At 42.0% G+C, this 21,650-nt stretch overlaps 1 protein-coding gene across 2 annotated transcripts; it reads right to left on the bottom strand.

The window, feature by feature from the left end:
• Nucleotides 1-543: 543 nt before the first annotated feature.
• dop1b (DOP1 leucine zipper like protein B) lies at nt 544-21,156 on the bottom strand. 2 transcript variants are annotated; one of them, XM_052082738.1, is made up of 38 exons: nt 21,021-21,156; nt 19,518-19,696; nt 19,254-19,435; nt 19,000-19,170; nt 18,295-18,484; nt 18,089-18,187; nt 17,113-17,236; nt 16,877-16,986; nt 15,682-15,793; nt 15,477-15,597; nt 15,134-15,253; nt 14,929-15,034; nt 14,617-14,853; nt 13,643-13,944; nt 12,645-13,030; nt 12,304-12,572; nt 12,067-12,219; nt 11,889-11,980; nt 11,261-11,451; nt 9,425-10,961; nt 8,819-8,918; nt 8,527-8,718; nt 8,064-8,186; nt 7,851-7,985; nt 7,720-7,775; nt 7,345-7,449; nt 7,178-7,244; nt 6,929-7,088; nt 6,571-6,653; nt 4,808-4,917; nt 4,579-4,728; nt 3,740-3,801; nt 3,527-3,655; nt 2,960-3,096; nt 2,824-2,879; nt 2,596-2,739; nt 1,537-1,669; nt 544-1,458 (listed from the first exon to the last, which is right to left on the bottom strand). In XM_052082738.1, exons 2-38 carry the CDS (start codon nt 19,653-19,655, stop codon nt 1,201-1,203), a joined length of 6,840 nt encoding a protein of 2,279 aa, XP_051938698.1. In that variant the 5' UTR covers nt 19,656-19,696; nt 21,021-21,156; the 3' UTR covers nt 544-1,200. The 2 variants fall into 2 exon arrangements, with proteins under 2 accessions (XP_051938698.1, XP_051938697.1); XM_052082737.1 differs by having other exon boundaries at nt 20,899-21,122.
• Between the last annotated feature and the right edge of the window lie 494 nt (nt 21,157-21,650).

Here is a 21,650-nt window from a genome sequence, read left to right as displayed (position 1 = left end):
GGAGAACATGCAAACGCCACACAGGGAGGCCGGAGCTGGAATCAAACCCGGTACCTCTGCACTGTGAAGCCGACGTGCTAACCACTGGACTACCGGGCCAATCACTGATCCCGATATTTAAAATACCTGGCCTGGCTATACCTGTTTTTTATTCCTTCACTGTAATTAGCAGACACTTTCGATGTTCCAATTTTGTATTATTGTAAAACAGTGAATATCAGTGAAACAATATAAACGGGTTGTTTTAACTGCACATGGAGTTCTCTGAAATAAAACTGAAAAGCCAGTTAGTCATCTCACAGCAAAGAGGACAGGGACTGACTTTTTCATACCTTTGCAGATGTGATGTGGAGAAAATAGGTTTCATTTTAAGGGATTGGCCTATCACTATTCCCCCAAAATTAAGGAAAACGGCCTTGATACTGATCCTGGCCAAACGATTGGCACATCCCTCATCAATTGCGTTGCATGGCATATCAAGATAGGGAATAATTTGCCGCTTTCTATGGCTTTGGGTAAAATAACATGACATAACGTAACCTCTTAATTTAGTAGCATTTTTAATTTCAACTTTGACAAAGTCCTTTCAACATCTGCAATAATTTAAACAGTAACACATACAGTATCTTAACATAGACAAGGCTAAAACATAGCAGGAATTGGTACAAGTAATTTTGGAACACTTAGATCACATTTCCCTTAATACCCAAAATGGCATGTAACAACATAAAATATAAGTAAACTGGGGGCTGTGAGATCCAAAAACAATCAAGAGACACCTCAAGACTAAACAGAACATTCTAGAGGTCAGACATCAGAAGACAAATGTTTCGTCGATAAAATTGGTGGCGCTCGATAGTTGCATTCAAGTCCACGGCTACTGAATATTTGAAAGGGTTGCACACCCCAACACCACAATTTAAGGTGCAGGTGGCCAAAACACAACATTGTAAAATAAATGCATTGCGAGTCCTTTCTGATAAATTAGTGAGGACAACATTCAAGACTGTCTAAATATACTCCCCCCGCAAGAAAAGCCCAATTAAATAGTTTACCGCATCGTCTCTCTGCTGCTTTTTTTTAAATACAGATTTGGTGTATTTCTGTGCAGATCTTTACAAAATGTTCAAATAAATTGATGTTTTCATATGTAGCAGTTAAGAAAAATGCACTGTGCCCATTTTCAGAGTCCCATTCCATTCAATTCTCCATGTCATCCAGGAACTCTTTCTCAATGATACGCTCAAGCCTGTTCAACACGGCGTCTGCGCTGGCTGCTGGGTAGTCTGCTACCTGAGCCGGGTACAATGAGTGGTTATGAGTGGGCGGCCCCTGGAAGGAACAGCATAGGGTAAAAAGGAAAGGCAACAAGTGGGTGATTGAGGACAAGGAACATTGAGTGAGGAGTGGGAATTCCAGATGCTCGGTAGCAGATTCCTCACTCAGCCCGTTGAGGGTCTGCAAAACAGGTGTACAAAATTCTATTAAGTGATTTTGCATTCATCGACAAAGAGTTCAATCTAAAACTGATTTTACCCCGTAGCGTTGCTGTATTCCCTCCAGTATTCGGACAACGTGGGGCTTGCACTCCTGTTCACCCTCTATCAGCGCACTCTCCGGACCACTGTACTGGTTCACATCAACTTCTGGAACAAACGCCCACCGATACCTGCACACAGAATGTGGTATCTTTATTGTTTGCTTTTTAAAAGTACAGATGCCTGATTTGAGAATTAGTGTAGCCTCTTGTGCTCGATTTTTTTAAAAGCATTTTTTAAAGTATTTTTAAATTTTTGATTCACATATCACTGAAATAAAAAACACTGTGCGGCATGAGAAAAAAATATTTAAAAAATTTAAATTCGTCAATATTGACATCTTGCAATATAAAACATCACTTTTTTTCAATCAGTGACGATGAAAATCTGAATATTATGGAGACATGATCTGAGTAACTGTGGATCACCACTGGGCCACCTTGCTAGAACATTATTGTGAATTGGAATCCTTGATTCTTTCCTAGCCAGAGCCCTTAGAGCTACATTTAATGCTGTGTTTCCCTCATGTCCCTCATCCATAATTGCAAAACAAAAATCGTCATCAGCCTCACTGATTTATCAGGCTCCTTCAGGAACCAGGACTCCAACCACCCTTCCCATTTCACTCACAGAATTTTCCTGCTGTCTGTATCCTAAGTTCCTGACCCAAATACTTTTGATTAAATTTTGATTTGGCGGAAGGTTTCAAAGGGTTTAAAATTCCCAAATGTTGGCAATGAGTGCCCATTACGGTACTTTAAAAATCCATTAAATTTGACCTTGCAAAGTGGTATCATGTCTTTTGAGAGACAAAAAAAAAGACTGCATTTTGTAATATCTGTCTTGATTTTTTCGTTTTTGTTGTTGCACACATGTTTTCGGGGGAATTTTCCCATTTTGTACTTGTGTGTTAGACTGTAACGCACAATAAACGGCTGAAACCCTCTTAAATGAGGAGCAGGACTCATGAAACAGAATATAGGCCACTGCTCAAACAATAAATGTAGCACCACATTTTCATATGATGACATTCCTTTTCCCAAATAAGAGTGCTTACATCTGAAAGAGTGGTATCCTCTCCGGGGGGAAGGCTAAGGATGTATCCAGAAACTTGCAAGCAGACAAATACATGTCCAACTCTGCCTGGGAGAAATTCACAGGAGCATTTCTGTCGAAGGCTCCGCGTACGACTTTAGACAACCTGGGAACACAGTTATTCACAGTATATACAGCAGTTACCTATATTGACATGGTCAGGACGCCGAGAAAAAAAATGAAAGCTCACTTTGAGACATCTTTTTCTACCAGCAGAGCTTTCTCGAGACGTGCAAATATGCGAATCTGGAAAAAAAAACAAGCAAATGATTATTACAATTATTAGACTGTATGGACTGTGGTTGAAAATTCTTTAAAATATTTACCAGCTCTGTGACCATTATCGGCCAAAGAGATGTCAGGTGCTGGCAGGAAATTCGCAGCAGAAGAACACGGAACATCAAGAATATCTGAGCGGAAACAGCTGGGCTGGGATTCATTCGTAAAGCCTCCGTGAGGCGCTCTGGTAGGGAACAATTTTGTTCGCATCACGAACCATTGATTGGAAATGTCAAAGGGGAACATTTGTAAATTTGCTCACTCACAATGAACTTAACAGTACCCAATTCTGATTAGGTAATAGATGGAAAAATTAGTTGAAGATGCATAAAAAAAATTGTGTCCAAATTGACATGCTTGTGACAAAGTATTTGATCCTCAAGCATCAGCAAGATGAGAGTTGAATTCATTCTTTCACCATGCTCAGAACTCTCAACACTGTGACCTCAAATCATCTTTACCGATTACAATGAATGGAAATGCTATTGGCTATGGAGTTTCCCCAATTGTGTGTTACACCTGTTAAAAAGGAACATACTGTCAAAGAAACAAACATTGGAGAGTGTTGCAGAGTATCAAACTACTCCGACTGTCCATATTCGGAAACACCTCACCTTGAATGAGGGGTAGATAGAGATGATACTGATCGAGTTCTCCACTGTACATTGCAAATGCCTGCCGCTTGAGGAGCATGGGTTTCTGGTCGACATTGGCAAACAGCTTCAAGGAGCCACTTTGCATGCCTACGATAGTCAAAATCAAGTGTGGCGTTCATATAATTGTCCCTTTTCCTGTATATGCCATGTCATCAAGATGCATGTACTCACTGATGAGGTCTTTAAACATGGTCTTCTCGTGAGTCAGTAAGTGGTCAATTATGGCTTTCCAACTGGATAGAACACAACACAAAGATTCTTTATTAGACATTAATCAAGTATCATTGCCGTCGAGGAATATAAAGAAACATTAAAAGTAAAGATGACGAGGAAAATGTTAATTCAAAAACCTTTCAGATACAGAAGTGGGGATGCTGTGTGTTAAACATAAAAACAGAATACAATGATTTACAAATCTTGTTCAACCTGCAGGTACATTGATTTGAACGAAACTACAAAGACAGGATATTTAAAGTTCAAACTGATAAACTTTCCTGTTTTCTCAGCAAATAATCTTTAACTTTGAATTACATGGTTGCAACAAGTTCCCAAAAAGCTGTAATGATGAAAGAGTGTGGTACTAAACTGGTCTGCTTGCAGTCCAGACTTGCCTCCCATTGAAAATGCGTGGCGCATCATGAAGTGTCAAATACGAGAAAGCCCAGCTGAAGCTGTACATTAAGCAAAAATGGGAAAGACTTTCACCTACAAAGCTTCAACAATTGGTGCTTTCGGTTCCCAAACATTTATTGAATGTCCTTAACGGAAAAGGCGATTTAATGCAGTAGTAAACATGACCCTGTCCCAGCTTTTTTTGAATGTGTTGAAGCAATAAAATTCTATTCTAGTTATTATTTGCGAAAAACGATATCAGTTTGAACATTAACTATCCTGTCTTTGTAGCGCATTCAATTAAATATATGTTGAACATTATTTGCAAATTATTGTATTTTTGACACAATGTCCCAATTTCATTGAAGTCGGGTTAGTATATCAATGATCACACTAACCTGGGTGCACAGGAGGCATCCATTGTGAAGAAAAGGGGATCCATGAAGAGCTCAAAAACCTCTTTTCTCCAGGCTCTCTTGGTGTAGGCATAACCACTCAAGCTGCTCAAGAGCTGCGCTCCGGCCTCAAAGCTGGGCATATTGTAGGCACTACAAGGAGAGAACTTCATTTTAGCATCTAAGAATCCTAAAGTACCAGTACTTACATGGTGAAAAATTAAATTGTTACCTATGATTCTTCAAGTAGGGGAAAACATAGTACATTAGACGAGAAATGAGAGGCACTGCTTTCTCCTTCTCGTCACTGCGGTACACCATATCAAGAAGTGGTGCCAAGACCTACACAAAGAGGGTGGGGAGAAGAAAAAAAAGACATAATATACATTATTCTTCCTGCGGTAGGAAGCTGTTGTGTGTGAAGCCACCCACCCACCCACCCCCACCCCCACCCCCACCCCCACCCCCACCCCCCACACACACACACACACACACACACACACACACGCGGACTTTTCCCAACCATAATTCTAACATTGGCTGCCTTAATGTCATTAACGTGGCAAAATAAATAACGCTGAGACAAGTGAAGCAGTTTGAGCATGAGGAGTGGGCCCAAATAACTGTTGATAGTAGCTTAAGTCTTAAGTCGAGAGTTACAGAAATTAATTGATTGCAGCGACCGTGGAACTGAATATTATGTTAAAGAAACCATTCATCTCAAAGCAAAAGCATAAAAATAAAGCAGTGACTGATTTTCATTAGTAATTTTCAGTCAATGTTTATTCATTGTTGCCTTTGTCAGCATCATGTTATTTCAATGTATAATGTTGTTTTTCTTTACCTGAAGCAGAGTGTAGTCTCTGTTTTATATTAATGTTGTGCTAAACCACGCCAATAACCCATAGCTGATAGAGAGAAAACGGGCATACGGTTGTCAAATAGAGGAATTAATGTCAAGCAAATACAGAACCCAGAAGCTAATGGTATATTAACGAAGTGTAGAAGTAAGTGGAAAATAAGTATGGTTGTCACGAGCAAAACAGGATGGTCGCCCCTAAAAGGTCATTGGTAAGAAAGACAAGTTGTCCGTCATCTGACCCACATTGAGGAAGCCTACGAACATCGTCTGCGGAAGATAAGCAGAACACGGCAAAAACAAGTAAATCACCCCGACACGCCATTGCTGAGAGCAGCAAACAAGAAACCGGTCATTGCTGCTCAGGGGCCATCAACACAAGGCAGCCATACATACAGTCATGGTAAAAACCTTAAGCAATCATAAAAAAGACCCTATTTTAAAACCAGTCATTGTCTACTCAGGAAGGATCAACACAAGGCAGCCATACATACAGACATGGTAAAAGCCCCAAACAATCATAAAAAGGCCCAGTAGGGGCCCCTATTATATTTTAATAAATAGAACAATTGTGATACCATTATAATCTACAAACTAAGTTATGGAGTACTTAGAGATACCATTAAAATCTAGATAACGAGGAAAGCCACAGCCAATCAGAATACACAACGCAGTATGATACCATTAAGGTAACAAACGATCTTAGAAACCAACCAATGGAAAGAGAGGGGTTGCCCCTCATATCGCTATAAAACCTGTGTATGTTCCGGGGAGTTTTTCAGAGTTTTTCCGATGTGCACATCTGTACCTCTCCGGGTTTTGATTGAATAAACTCGTTTGTGACCAGCCTGCACCTCGGCCTCTGGACTTAGTTTATTTTTGGACTTCGAACGATCTCGGCTTCAAGCTCTTTGAAACTTCTGGTGTGTCCTCTGAGCTGCGGTTTGCTTAAGAAACCTTTGATTGTCGCCTCATTGGTGTCGGCCCACCGGATCCTTCAGCTGACGCCCGGGAACGCTTCGGCGCGCCCCTGGTCCCCGGGAGAAGGCGTGGGGGTCTGGCTCCGGGCCGACACATCAAGAACAACAATTTTGTCCGCAAATGTGAACTCACACATAGTATGATATATAACATACCTCAGCCAGAAGCACAAGGGCCTGCACGCTGTAAACCGAGGGAGCCGAGGATGAAACCATGGTTCTGGCTTGATCCATCGACTCTGCCAAGAAAAAAAAAAGTTATTATGGTATGTGAAGATGACCTGATTATAACGTTTTCAAGTTTGAGGCAGATCTATCCAAAAAAAATCTAGACAAAGCTATTATGGCTCGAATAACAAGGGCGCTAATTCCATGCAGCCATTAAAGTATCAGCAACGTAAAAATCCACAAGTGCTAGACAAATGAAAAATGTCTGTATTTGCTATTAGTGCAATAACTGTTCATTCAAACGACATTTGCTAAAAGCCTGCCAGGCAGAAATGTGTTAAGTTACCACAGTGCTCGCCGTCCATATCCACATCGTCGGGCTCATCCGCTTCAGGGCACACCTGTGGCTGAACTTTGACTTCCAGGCTGCGGCTTAACCAACTGGTCTGCTCGAGAGATGAACCCGCGATTCCGCCCACAACCTCCAGGATGCGCTGAGTAACCTCCTGCACCAAGTGACGCCATTGTTATCAATAATCGGCCCCACTAGTTTCTCCTTGCTTGTCAATTAAGCGTTTGAACGCTGTCTTCAAACCTGCAGATCTCGAGTATCCTTCTTATTGTCTAAATTGGTGAGCCGATTGACCACTTCATTGAGGATACTGCAAGTGACAAATGTCATTGAAGCAGACGGCATTTTTAATTAAACTTTGAAATTGCTTGAGTACAAACATAATATTAAATATCTGTGCAAAAACTCACCCCAGGAGTAAAAAGTGACCAGGGGGAGCGAGGTTCAGTGGGACAGATTCCCGTAGTAGACTGAGGACAGTAGCGATGCTTTCTTGCAAGTCTTGTGTTGTAACACTGCATGATTGACAATAAATAAATTCATAAAAACCATGATTTAATGACAAATTAATATAAAAATGAGAATGTAATGGTTGACACAGGTTTTGGAAAAGTCGCATAATAGAGTGACCTGTTGCAAAGTTTGCAAAACCAACTATTTTCATTTTGTTGCATGGCCTAGCGCTGCCACTAATCATTGTCATGAAAAACATACTCGGCACGTGATTTAAACCACAATGAAGTGTGGTTGAAGATGAAGGTCCAGATGTGTCTTATACTACTTACCTCTTGATATAAGTATACGTAAATTGCAGCATGGGGACGTCTACCAGGGTTGACTTCTAATTCATAGGAGACAGAAGGTTTCTTACAAAAAGGTGCTTGATAACAAAACTTCTGAGCATTTTTTTTAATACCTGATCCCCTTTGAGCTGGTGTGGCTTTTTCACCACCTCTTTGACCAACTGTAGGACTGAGTCCGTCTGCAGGGTGTTCAATGATTTCACAAGCTCCACAATAGTTACATGAGCCTCACTGGCCACAGGTAAAACCTAACGAAGAAACAAAGGCTCTCAAATCCTACCAATTCTTACAGATAATTGTGGGCTTTGAAACATTACGGTTCTCACATTGTTTGTGTGTCTCCTTTTACTCTTCCTGCTGCTCCAGGCTGCTCCCAGTGAGGCCATGAGCGGAATCCCGTATTGGCCAGTCAGCGGAAGCAGGAACTGCAATATCCGCTGCCGTAAAATCTAAGCAAGCACACAACAACATTGAGTGAAATTTACTTCCGCATTCAACTTGTGCAAAGTGACATATAATAAGAATTCTAATAAAAATACATTTGGTCTATTTCGGTATAGGCGGCACCACCACAATTTAAAAATTAATTAAAAATAAAACTTCTGACCAGAACGAAGAGATCAGAACATATTGCTCCAGTCCAAAAGGCTTTAAACTGGCTCCAAATTGGCTGTAGAATGCATTCTAAAATTCTGCTACGGATCTATAATTCACTGAATGGTCTTGGTCCTGAATACATCAAAGAGATACTGATTGAACATAATATATATGTGAGGAGCAACAACACACTTTGGTGCTTTTAAAGAAGACAGATGAACTGTGCTTGCTGCTTTGGGCAGAGTCAGGCGTCCCCCGCTTGTGGGACTCTTCTTTCATAACCACACCCCATAGCAGCGCCATGCTATTGAGCATTTGCGGCAGGGCCTCCAGCACGGCGCTGCGAGCGTTTCGGATGTCAACAGATTCGCACACAACCAAGGTCTGATGAGACAAAGATGAAAAAAAAGAAAACGCATTAACAACAAATGCTATGGGCATATCAGCTTGTGTGTATTGTATGTACAGTATGCAGGAGTCTCACCCGCTTGTTGTCCAGCAGACAGTAGTGTGTAATGGTGGTCAAGCCTTCTAAAAGCGTCAGATGATAGTCTGGTGCAATGTTCTCCCGCCTACCAGTTACACTAAACGAAGCAGGATAGTAAATCTATCATTTCAAATGCACATAGTGCAACCTCCAGAGTTTAACTGGCCAAGAGTTGTACGATTTGAAATATGTTCTGAAAGTCTAACAAAACATACAGTTTAAACCATCATCAGGATGTAACGCAAGTGCTTTTGCTTTACATTACATCTGTTACAAACTGTTTTGAGTGTCACTGACTTATTTGGTGAAGTTCACTATTGACGACAGGGCTTAGTCCCCATCTCTCTGAATATAAAACAAGTATTCATAGTGTGCAGCCCTAATTCCTATCCATAAAATGAAAATGACACAACTACCTGTTCCCTTTTGATTGTGTGTCTATGAGTCCCCTTCAAGGGGTTAGTAGTTTTACTTTGACTTTACTTTTGTGTTGTTAAAGTTGTATAACAATTATGAATGTGAAAAAACTTCATTCATCTGTCCATTTTTTGTTTTAGTGCTTGTGATCACGAGGTTCACAGGTGTGCCGGAGTCTAACTTTACCTCTGAATTGTTCTTCCTCCATCATGCTCAAAAAGCTTCACCAGTTCATCCAAGTTCCTGCAAATTTGATTGATGAGGGGAGCCACAATGATGCCCAATGAGCGGCCCAAGTACGGCAGAGTGGAGCACAGCAGTGCTACCCAGTGGGGGTGCATGGCGTAGCCATGTTGCGGTTGCAGAGCCCTGGCGGCGGCGGAAACGAACATTCCCTGGGCAGTGATGGGGTGGCTTTGGACGTACTGGGCTGCCTTGATGGACTGCTGGAACAGAACGGCCGTTTGCCAACCCCGAGTGAGGGGGTTACTGCTGGTCGGGGACTCCACAGGCTGACCGGAGGTCCCGCCGGATCCTGCCCCACTGGGCCAGACGTGGTACTCTAAGACTATGAGAGCCTGGAGGAGTTTGAGCAATTCCATCTGTAAGGGATATTGCTCCTGCCCTTCTCCCTTCCCGACATTCACAAGACTCTCCTCAGACAGTCCAACATCTTCATCGAGCAGCTCAAGACCCTTGGATGTTGTTCCCTTGTCCGTTCCTCTTTGGCTTATATACATAGAAGCTGAAAGTGTAAGTAAAGTATATTCCTGCACTTTACATCCAGTGAGGAGTTTGTGAATGTGCTCCAGGCTTCCCTCTTGTCCTTGTGCCATGGAAGTGAGCTGATTCACCATTCGCGTCAGCACTTCTGCACTCTTCACCTTAACCTCTCTATTGCCCTGCAAGTCAAAAGGCCCAATGCTCTGGTAGGATGAGTAATGAGAGCAGAGAAATCGCAGGCATAAGTTCATTAGCAGCTCTATGAGGAGAGAAGGGGGAATGGAGGGGGAGGATGAAGGGGAAAGCAAACCGCCATAGAAGTTCAGCCCCTCCTGAGCTTGCTGGTGGCGCTGCAAGAGGTTGGAGACAAGGTTGAGGTGAGCGGCCGAGCTGGTGTCCAGAGAAGTGGAGGAGAAAGCCTCCACTAGAGGGCACTCAGCGCTGCTCCTCAGCAGACTATCGAGCAGCCCCAAGCCTTGGAGCAGATGGCGCCAACCGCCCGCCATCTGATACAGAAGCACATGATGGAACAGTGAACCAATGGCCTCTTTCTTCTCACGCTCCTGTTTTAACAGACGGGATCTAGCCATCGCCTCCAACTCCAGATCCTCGTCGTCCTCGCTCGACAGCGAATCGGACGCCTGCGTGCGCTCAGACTCCACTCTTTGCAAGCCGTTGACCATTCCTCCCTCCTCAGTACCAGAGCCGGAATTCTCTGTGGACACGTGGGCGCCACTAGTGTCAGCCGATTCCGTGTGCTCGCTTTTGATGGCTGCTTCTTCATCCTCGTCTCGATCCTCCTCCTCCGTCTCCTCGCTCTCAGTCCTGGATGCTGCCAAAGTGTCGCTTAGATTTGACAACTCGGGACCACTGTCTATTTGCAGCCACAGGGATTCTCGGTCGATGACATTTCGGAGATTCAAGGTGTTGCTTTCAGTAGCCATGTTATCCACTGCTTTGGCAGACCAGCGACTTAGGTTGTTTAGAATCTTGAGGTTGCCTTTAAAACATAGAAAAACACGTGTTATTCAAGAAACCAAAGCCCACCCTAAACATGTGAATAATTGCCCTTCTTACTCTTAAACTGTAAATATTGAACTGTGTGCCACACACTATCATTTCAAATGAATCGTGCAACATTACATTGTAAAATTACTTCGAGATAGTTTTATGTTCCACATAAAAAAGTGAAATAAGTCAATGTGTGGGCAGCAAACTGCAAATATCCTGGGGTTTACTGTCATGGTATGAAACAAAAACGACCTTTTGCTTAGGAAACATAATCTGAGACAAACTAACCAGCTGTGACATTTTGTTTGATGGCCTGAATGGAGCAGCGCTGAGTGGACGGGTGAAGCAGCAAGAGCAGGATGGGCTCTAGGATTCGGATCACATCATTGAGAGACAGAGCTCGCGCCAGCCAGCACCGTGCAGCTGCACTTATTGAACCGTCCGTGCAACTTAGACTCTCCAACACAACACATAGTGACCTGAAAGTGAGAGAGCCACATTTGTAGTTTAAGACTATTTGGAAAGATTACATGGTGTACGCGGTGAGTTCCATTGCTACGGTGGCGATGTAACCTGAATTCGTATTTTAAGTTGCCGAAGTTTCTAAATTAAGCTAATGTAGTGGTAAAGTCATTATTGCAGTAAATATACGTGTGAAAAAGACTTCAGCATGTGTTTTATAAAAGAGAAAAAAAATACAGCAAGTATGGTCGGAACTATGGATTAGGGTTGCAGCTAAAGCTATTGCAGCTCATTTCAATAAATGATTCATCGGTCAATTAATCAAATTTTTAAAACGCTGATTTAATTTCCATCTCTTTTTTCAAAAACAACATTATTTCAAACTGGCAGTGTAGAAAATACAAAAAGACAAATTATGATTTTGTGATTGTGTAGAAATGCTGTCAACACTAACCTGTCAAAAGAGCGGCAGTTCCTGTTCAAGTGGATATCCCGGGTCAGGTGCCAGAGGATCGAGAAGCGGTGTAGCGCTTCAAGCCGAACAGCCTGGTCCACACATTCACAAGAGCTGGTGTTTATTTCTTGTATTATTTGCCTATGTCATCATTAAGTGGTTCGACAGGTATTTTCACCTTGTCCTTGTGCAACAGCGCCTGGCAGATAATGTCTTCACAGATGGTTGCTGATGGAGCCAAACAGTGAAGGCGGTAAAAGAGCTCCACGCAGGCCGTGTGCTGCTCTCGACGCTCTGTGTCCAGCTGGCTCCAAAGCACCATTGCGACCCTCTGAAACCAAACACATGAAATGAAAATATCTTTCAGTAGCATATTAATTGAGATTTTGAGGCTTGCATAAACATTTCGCTAAACCTGGTAAAAGTCAGTGTCTTCCTGTATGGTGCTAAGCAAGGCGGGAAAAATGGGGGGCATGGTGATCATCTGCAGCTGCCCGCTCAGCGGGTTGGAGTCAGACTGGTAGCGCCTCCTCCTGTCCTGGATGACGAGCGCCAAGGACTGGGAGTAGTTGATGAGCTCCAAGAGAGAGGCCGCTGCAGTGTACTGGAGTTTGTAGTCCCTTGACATGCAGCACAGTGTCATCAAGGACCTCAGCCACATGGGCAAGCTTTCTGTGTCACCTCCTGTGAAGGAAACACATTTGAACATCGTCGAACGGTGCCAGTGACACGCCGTTCCTCTATTTTCTGCCTGACCTGCTTGGCCAAACATGTCTGTGTGGAGAATCAGGGCCTCCTCTTCAGTTAGGTAAACAGGGAAGGTGGTGCACTCCAGAAGCAGGTTACAGGTGGCAGTGAAGGCCTGTCGACATGCCTCGGTGATCTCAGCTCTGCCTCGGGGCCGGTACCCAGCAGCCCAATCCAGACAACAACTGCGCTCTTTTTTCTTTTCTGCTTGTAGGACCTCAGATACATGCTCCTGTTTTAACTTGTTTGGGGTGAACAGCCCTGTCAGTTTGTCTTGAATTTCCAATCCTCCTATGCTTAATAATAAAGTGTTCTTAGCCACAGGGACAGTCGTGACGTCAGTCTTGGACTTTTCCACCTGCGCATCAACCTCCTCCACCTGTACCAGCAGGTGTCTAAAACACAGCAGAGAAAGGATTTGTTCAGTGAGATACACATAACTGGTCTTACTTTAAGAATCAATGATGTTATCAATGACGCTAGTGTCTCAAAATATCCTATTTTAGATTTCTGATATGCACTGCACCCATTTCCTTTTTTCTGTTGCGTGTTTCCAACAAGGACAGACATCTTGCGTGTGGTCTACTTCTAGTCTAAATCACTGGAAAAAGCCTCCCTCTTTAGTTTCTAATTAGTACGATGCTTGAGCACCCCATGACTAATTTTACATGCTGTATTTAAAACAGACGGTGCAATCGTCTTATTGCACCTATTCATTGTAGAATTACTGTATATTTGTTAATAACAGCTTTGTTGGCAGAACAGTGACAGAGTGATTTCCACATCTGCTTCACAGTCCTGCCTTTATGTGTGAGATTTGTTTGTTTCTCCGGGTACTCTTGCTCCCACGTTCCAAAAACATGCGCATTATGGAATTTAGAGTCTTCAATTGAACCAGTGATTCATTGTTTGTCTACATGTGTCCTGAGATGGCTGGGCACCAATCCTGATTAAGGTATTATACTTTAATCAGTGTTTGATCTGTTGTCAAATCATGGGTAGTTTACCTTGTGGCTATGAAAGCGAGGATTTCCTGCAGACATTGAGTTGTCGTGTCGACACTGCCACCCATTCTCCACACTCCATGAACATTTTTACACATCCCATTTCCCCTGGAGCCCATGGACGGTGGGAGATGCTGCTCTGATGGCGAGGCGCTGATGCCCAGCCCGCTATCCTCTGAGCGGAGTTTCGTGTAGACTCCATCTGCATGCTCGTCCTCATTCACATCTCTGTTCAACTCGTCATCTTCATGGTGAGCATTACCTTCGGTAACACCGCCTTCTCCCGCTTCTCCCTTCTCTCGATCCTGGAGAGAAGTAGAATTTACACGTTGAGGTAGCCAAATAAATCATTGCAAAAAAAAAAAAAAAGAAGAAACAAAAATAACAACAACAAAACACTGTACAAATGTTAAAAGAAACACCTAGGAAGAAATACTGTAGAACAGGGGTCACTAGTGTTGCCCCCCCAAGTACCTCAAGTAGACCCCAGGGATCCCGTGAGTAGCCTGTGGGCCTGTTCTAAAAGTAGCTCAACAGTGATGCGGCATTGCCATACTGTAGCAATGTTGTAAAAGTGATCATTTGAAAATGTAAAGACTGACAAAGAGTTCTAGAAATAAAGTGTCACAGTATTTTGTTATTTATCTGTGTATATCATTAATAATATTAAATTGTAAGAATATTATTAAAAGTATTTTGAGCCAAATTGGGTTCTTTTTTTTTTTAGAAGGGTGTATCAAACTGGTCGCCCTTTGCATTAAACCGTGCCTAAAAAGCAGCTCTCACATCATTCCTGCTACTATATCATATTTGTGTATTGTTAAATAGGTCCAGATATCACACTGAGTCCATTGTGACTAAATCATCATTATTCGAGTAGATATGCTGATTGTGCCACTTATGTCGGATAGTGTGCCGTAAGACTTTTCTAATGTCAAGCATGTCATTTGGTCCAATAACAGTTGAGAAACATCGACCTTAGGAATACTTTCATCCTCTTCTTGCGCTTGGACCTCCATCCCTCTTGTGTGGGCTCCTTTCTCAAAGTCCATGAACGCCACAGGCATTTGGATCTTACTCAGGATCTTGAAGCACGCGCGCAGGCCCTGTGTGACATCTTCCAAGCGAACAGAGTCCAGGTGGCCATGCAGGGTCTGCAGCATCGTGCCCAGCATCTCAGGAAGGAGGTGGGACTGGATATTAACATGGAGCTCCTGCGAAGGAATTGGATTAAGAAAATACTCTTTGTCAACAGGTCATGTTGCCATTAACGACTAGTAATTTTATACCAGAGGAAGAACATCAAGCAGAAAAATGATGAGAGTCGACATTTCTGTGACAGAAGGAGCAGGACAACTGCTGTCATGCTGTGGCTTTGGTGCATCGTCCTTGTCACTATAAGTATAAAAAAAAAGTACTCATAAGAAAACACATCATGTGCAATAAACCAGGGCTGATTCAATAACTGTGTGAAAATGAAACTTTGTGTCTCACCTGAGAGATGTGCAAAAGCACTGAGTCATGTACTCCCACAGGTATTCACTGTTCATGGAGCTCACAAGCATGTTCATCGCCTTTATGATCTCCGAAGCATTCTTGTTCTCTTTTATCATGCTGTAAAAATTCAACAATGTGGAAGAAAACTCAATTGAGTAGTACCTCATATTTAAAGCTCTTGACGTGGGCCTTCCAGATGTAACAACATTTTGTCCACATATGTTGACACAATGACCGAAAAAAAAAACTCTTTTTTTTGCCATAGTTATTTTAGCTGAGAAAAAAATGTGCACCAACATAAGCATGTCATAATGCATTGTTGGGTCTCTCCTGCCCTCACCTGGCTAATTGGTTGCCCGAGAGCCTTGAGCTGGTGATGGTATCCTCACCCAGCATCTTTCGGCAATAGCTGTAAAAGGCTCGGACCACCTCTAACAGCACACTGCTCAGGACCGCTGGACCTGAAAACAGATCCCATAATAAGTACTGTGACAAACAAGTAAAAGACACTTCAATATTTTGATGTCTTTATGTGCCGGACTTGCCTAACTCCGGTTTATCCAGCAGGCTAATCATGATGCGAAAAGGCCTGAGGTAGCCAATCACATTCTCTGGTTTGCTCTCAATATCCTTTTGTTTGAGGATGTTAATCAGACCCTGAAGCCAAGGACCCGCCAGGTGGGAAGCAGAGTAACAAGTGAAAAACAAACATGAGTAAAACACTATGCAAATAGAGCACAGCACATGTGACAGACATGTGAAGTATTCAGTGGTGTATAGTTTATTTCTCAAGTGTTCAAGTCCTTTTTTTTTCCGAGCGGCACAATGCAGTCATAATTATTGAGTCATTTCCGATTGTGTGTGTGTGTTTTTTTAATAGTGAACTCATGAGAAATAGATGAAAATTTAAAAAAATGGGAATACGCAAATTTAACTTTGCCCAAAAATATTGGAAAAACAAAACTCACTCAAAAGGTTACTTGAGTAAATCTAATGGGATAAATGCAGCTACTACCCACCTATCAAATGAATATGCAAGCAATACTTACAAAGCACCACAAGGTGACAGTATTGCTCTGCGCACATCTTCCTGTTCCACATTTCAATCACGTCATGAAAGGGTGAGTAATTTTACTGTAATTTGTTTTTATGTAGTTTTATCACATGGTGCTAAACTTTTTTGAGACAGTAAGGGATGTAATAAATACCAACAAATATTGTACAGTAATGAAATATCATAAGGAGAGAGTTGGTGATAGTTTGAGCCTGGAACAAATTAAAAATGGTGGCCTTATTTTCTTTTGGAAAAACTGTTTTGGACAAACAATGTGGAAGTCAACCAGCGACATAATACAGATTGCGTTAGCGTTGCGTTGTTTTGTATGTTTCGGTGCATCTCACTAAAATAGAATATAATAGAAATTTTAATTTATTTCTGTACTGTGGCTCAATGTTTATTCATTTTTTAAAATGTGTTTTAAATATTAAATCAAAGAGTTAAAAATACAAATAAAACTACTATTCCAATAAATTAGAACATTACATCAAACAACCAATCATAATTATTATTTTTGGGAAATGTGGAAGGACTGGCCTTGTGAAAATATTTATAAACATATTATATTTAGATGCAGTCATTAAATGCAATACTGAATTATCAAGACAAGTAAATGATAGCTTTTCCATGAGAATCTAATTTATTTTGATGCACTTATAGATTTGGACACGCGTGTGAAGTACCTGCACAATCAGATCTTTAGAGTATGTGTTGAAGTAAAACAACATATGTTCCTCTGCCGAAGAAGACAAGGTTGGATGTGGAGCAACCATTTCTCCTTTGATGTCTGTGCCTGGAAAAAAAAACAAACACATAAAAACAAATATTGCAGCAAAGTGAGAAAACCAGAAATTGACCAAACACTACCAGAGAGTTTGTGAGTCATCACTTAACACTTTGCAATGATCAGTTACCGTACCTAGGAGCCATGCATAGAGACGCCGATTGAGGGACATATCTCTGCGGAGTAATGTAAGCGAAGCAGCAGAGACCACTGTGGTCATTTCTTCAATGGTCGTTACGATGTTGGCCTCTGCTGGGACCTTAACCAACAATAGAAAAAGGCACAAGAGAAACTAAGTACTTGCCAAGTCCAATTATGCGGCGTTTTCATTGCACAATACCGGCTTGGTTTACTCAGTTTTTCTCAACTCAGTACAACAACAGATTTGGCAGCAGTTTGAGGGCAACAACAAAATAAATTGCTAAGACATCCAGTCTGAAGGCACACATTGTCAAATATTTATTAAACAATAAAATTGCACAGCTATGGTGAATCTGCTGGAACGATTGGCAGTCAGCAGGGCTCACCCATATAGTATCTGCTGAGCACTGATGGCTTTTGGCAGAGGAAACGCATACATGATGTAGAGAGCCGTGCCGAGCGCAGTCGGTACTGTGCTTCCAACATAACAGCTTTACCAAAAATTGGATTTTCAAGAAACGCTAACTATGTTTACTGTTGTAGTTTGCAATAAAGTACACTGCTTTCTGCTGAGCTAATTATAGCTAATACTGTGTGTAAAGATCCATGCATCCCAACATTACAGGGGAGACATTACAGAAAATTTGTTGTTATTGACATGTATACAAATAGTTGGGTCTCCAGAGCACCTGGCCACCCTTGAAGCGTAAAATTAAACCAACCAGGTCAATCTTCTGTGGTCTGCCTATTCCTTAAAATGCAATTTACATAATAATCACACCTCACAATAAATTGATCCACCCATGTCTTGGTTGGCTCGGTTAGTTGAAGATCCAGAGCCACTTTCAAGCAACAACCAGACCACATTGCTTGAAACACCATCCAAAAAATGTATAGTATGCCTCCTTTAAAACATAGTGCTCAAAAACTGCATGAATTAAGTTGTGGTTTAGAGTACCGGTATGCTTACCAGGGTGGTGGCCAAAGGGAAAAAGAAGAGCAGAATTTCCAGCATGTTCCTTTGAACCAGCACATTGGAGTCTTGCAAGGAAAGACACACAGACTTCATCTGCACAAAGACAGATGCATTAGGAGTTTAAAAACAAAACAAAAAAAACCTTATTGCCGATTTCACAGTGGATGAATTAAGTCATATCCAAGTAGAGGAACGCTCACCACCAGGCAACGGTCATAGCCAAGCATGAGTTTCTGCTGTTGCAGGGGCAAGTTTCGGTCAAAGTGCGTGACGATAAAGATAGTAGCAGGCAGTCGCACTAATGGGCTGACCAGAATACAACCCCACAGTGCTCCATAGAACACCTGCTGACCCACCAGCAGAGACAACTTAAGCAGCAGGGCATCAGTCCTGGACATAGAAACAAAACAGACCCCAGAAAAAAAATGTTCAGGAGAAGTTTTTAGCTTGTACACATAAGACTAGGCTGGCTGATTAATGAATACATTTGATTGATTTTCCTTATGAGAATAAGCAGATAATGTTTTTTGATCAATATTTTTGCAGCTTCTATACTTCAAAATGAGTCCCCGCTGATGTGCATTCTTTCCACTAAAATCATGGCTTTAAAGCCAGAGGAAATGGTTTACATTCGAACAATTGGCGTTCCCAACTCACTCATAGTCACAACAGAGCCCTTTTTTTACCGCAGAGAGAAAAAAAAACTCTATAAAAAAATAAAAGTTAAATAACCAAACAATTGCTAAATGTGATGCCCATTGTCATTTGCATTTCCCTGAGGTGGCGGGAAATCCACGAACATCAGAAATTTGATTTTTGTTGGGAGGGGGTGGGGGGGATTTAAAAAATTAAATGAAAAGGAGATTTGAAGGCCTTGCCCTCAATAGGAGCTTTGTCTTGCATACCTGTCATTGACCTCCAGTCCCTCCTCCAGGCCAGGCAGTAGTCCTGTTATGAATGCCTGAAGACTGGGCAGTAACGCCCTCTGCAATGGCAGATAGTAACGCTCGTAGAGCGTGAGCAGAACGGGCTTCACAGCCATGGCTGCATGGCCCAACAGCGGGAACAGACCCGAGCTAAAAACGTAGACACAAATGCATCATTGCAAAATGCACAGAGCACCTCAGGTCTGCTCTCATTTCAGTAATTTTCTCTTTACCTGTAAATGATCAAATCCTTAGCCAGCCACTTTGTCCCGATGATTTTGAAAATGACTTCGTAGGTCTCCAGAGCCTTGAGATGTACCCCGCTGGGTAAGGCCGGATGTAGGCACTGTGCCAGACGTTTGCCAATGATGAGCCTCTTGGGAAGGAGGGAGTAGCGGAGGTTACTCTGCAGGGCCTGGTGGGCAATGACAATTAATAAGTCCACCACTTCAGCATCACTTTCAATGAGATAGCCTAATACCAGCCTCGACGGTTACCTTGTTGAGCTTGCCCAAGGAGGAGATGAGATCCGCCCATTCGCTAGACGATTCAAAGTTTCGCAGCGCCTTCTCGATGACCGCCGCATAGCTACGATAGCGGTAGTCGTTCTGCAACTCGACTTCTTCAGGATCCATGTCACAAGTCAGTCAGGCGGCAGCATGTTCTCACAATATGTCTGCGAAAGCAGTAGAGCCAAACTTAAGTTTCTTTTTTTTAATTAGGCAATAGGTGTGGATGGAAACATCTCATGTTGTCTCTCAGGGAGGCCTTCATACCTCTGGGGCTTGTTTATGGTAAATAGAATTACGCTTTTAGCAAAGAGTCTAAATGCACAAGACATTTGTTGTCAAAATGTCAATTTTGCTCTTTTTGGCAATGTTGGCCTTGCCAATAGTGTGCGTATATATATATATATATATATATATATATATATATATATATATATATATATATATATATATATATATATATATATATATATATATAAAATGTTATCATGTACCTAAATTAGGTCCACATGAAATAAAAAATTGTGCCATAGCGTAAACGTGAGTATGAATGCTTTGTCTATAGTACACTGTAACTTGATGCCGACTAGACCAAGGTGCTCCCTGCTTCTCCACAAATGTCAGCGGGTTAGGCCTCAGTTTACCAATCACCCGAATGAGGACATGTGATGATCACTGTTTAAAAAAATCCATAAAAGTCCCGATTTTAAACCTGACGTCTACGTTTTTTCAACTTGATGCAGTGTGACATCAATCTAAAACTGGCTGCGTGTTTCATCACACAAATCACGACCACAATTACACCACACAACCGACAGTGTTACCTAACGAACACTATATTTCCACCACACTTATCCACAGGCTACATTAAGGTAGACAACTCCGGTCCTAGAGAGCCAAAGTCCCCCCTTTTTTTTTAGAAGTTCCCTCTTCCAACACACCTGATTCAAATTACCAGAATCGTTGTTAAGCTTTTATGGAGCTTGCTGATGACCTGATCATATGGATCAGAGGTGTTTCAGTAGGGAGAGATGGAAAACATGCAGGACGATGGCTCTCTTGGACCGGAGTCGCCTACCCGTGGGCTACATTATTATGAGGCAGCTTTTGGCTTTATAACAGCATCCCTACGAGTTTAGTCTATGATGTAACTGCAATGTGGATTTAAAAAAAGGGGGGGGGATACACCACTCCCCTCGGAGAACAGGAACGTTGCACTGGATGTAACGTTTAGCTCGCATGAAAAAAAATTAATAAACAACAAGAATTTAACTTGTATGTGGAATTTCGTATCGTATAAAACGGTAAAGTGGTCTGATAAGCTACGCTAAAATAGCCGTGTATCAGGTGCATCAATAAAATGACTCACCGAATAAAAATCGAGTTGCGGCGCAAGCTCGGTCGTTTCGAAGAAGCCAAGCAGGAAGACGTGAGTTTTTACATGATTTCGCCTCAAAGTATTATTTTGTTAAATAAGTAGATATGACTTGCTTTCTGTCAGTAGATGAGCACATCAAAACTAGCGTTCCCGAAGTGGTCCTTTCAGGGCAGTCATGACTGGGCGGTATGCTTCAACTCAGCTGATACACAATTGACGACCGGACTGTTCCATATACGAATCCATAAGATTTGAAGTGAGGAGCTGACCAGTAATAGACTTGATGTGACACTAAAAACACTCCATAACACATGCATATTTTAGAATTATTTAAGTTTATTACAAGGAAATGAAGCAGTTTATAAGGGCGCAGCCTTAAATTGGGGTAGAAAACGTCATCATGAATAACCTCTTTCGGTTATGGTACATTCCAGGATGTGCGGTGTTTACAAACCTCTCACCTAGCTGTTAAGATATTTGTAAGCCATTCATTGAACCCAATCTTGAGTGTATTTTGTCCTTTAACGTTTTCGTCATGTTTTCATAATACATTAAACCATTTAAATGAACACTGTTGTAATTTTTTAACATAAAATCTAAGAAACAACGTAAAACGTAAACTGTGTCCGAATGTACACCCGACACCCCTAACCCCCTCATTGTCCCGTACTAGTGAATATACAGTAATTGCTAAATAGTACTGTAGTCCCCAATCCTTCACTCTTGAGCGATTTGGGCAGCCC

Source organism: Hippocampus zosterae, chromosome 12, assembly GCF_025434085.1.
Source record: "Hippocampus zosterae strain Florida chromosome 12, ASM2543408v3, whole genome shotgun sequence".
Taxonomy (NCBI): domain Eukaryota; kingdom Metazoa; phylum Chordata; class Actinopteri; order Syngnathiformes; family Syngnathidae; genus Hippocampus; species Hippocampus zosterae.
Note: the sequence above shows the minus strand (reverse complement) of the source record. Positions and strands in the feature narration are given on the sequence as shown.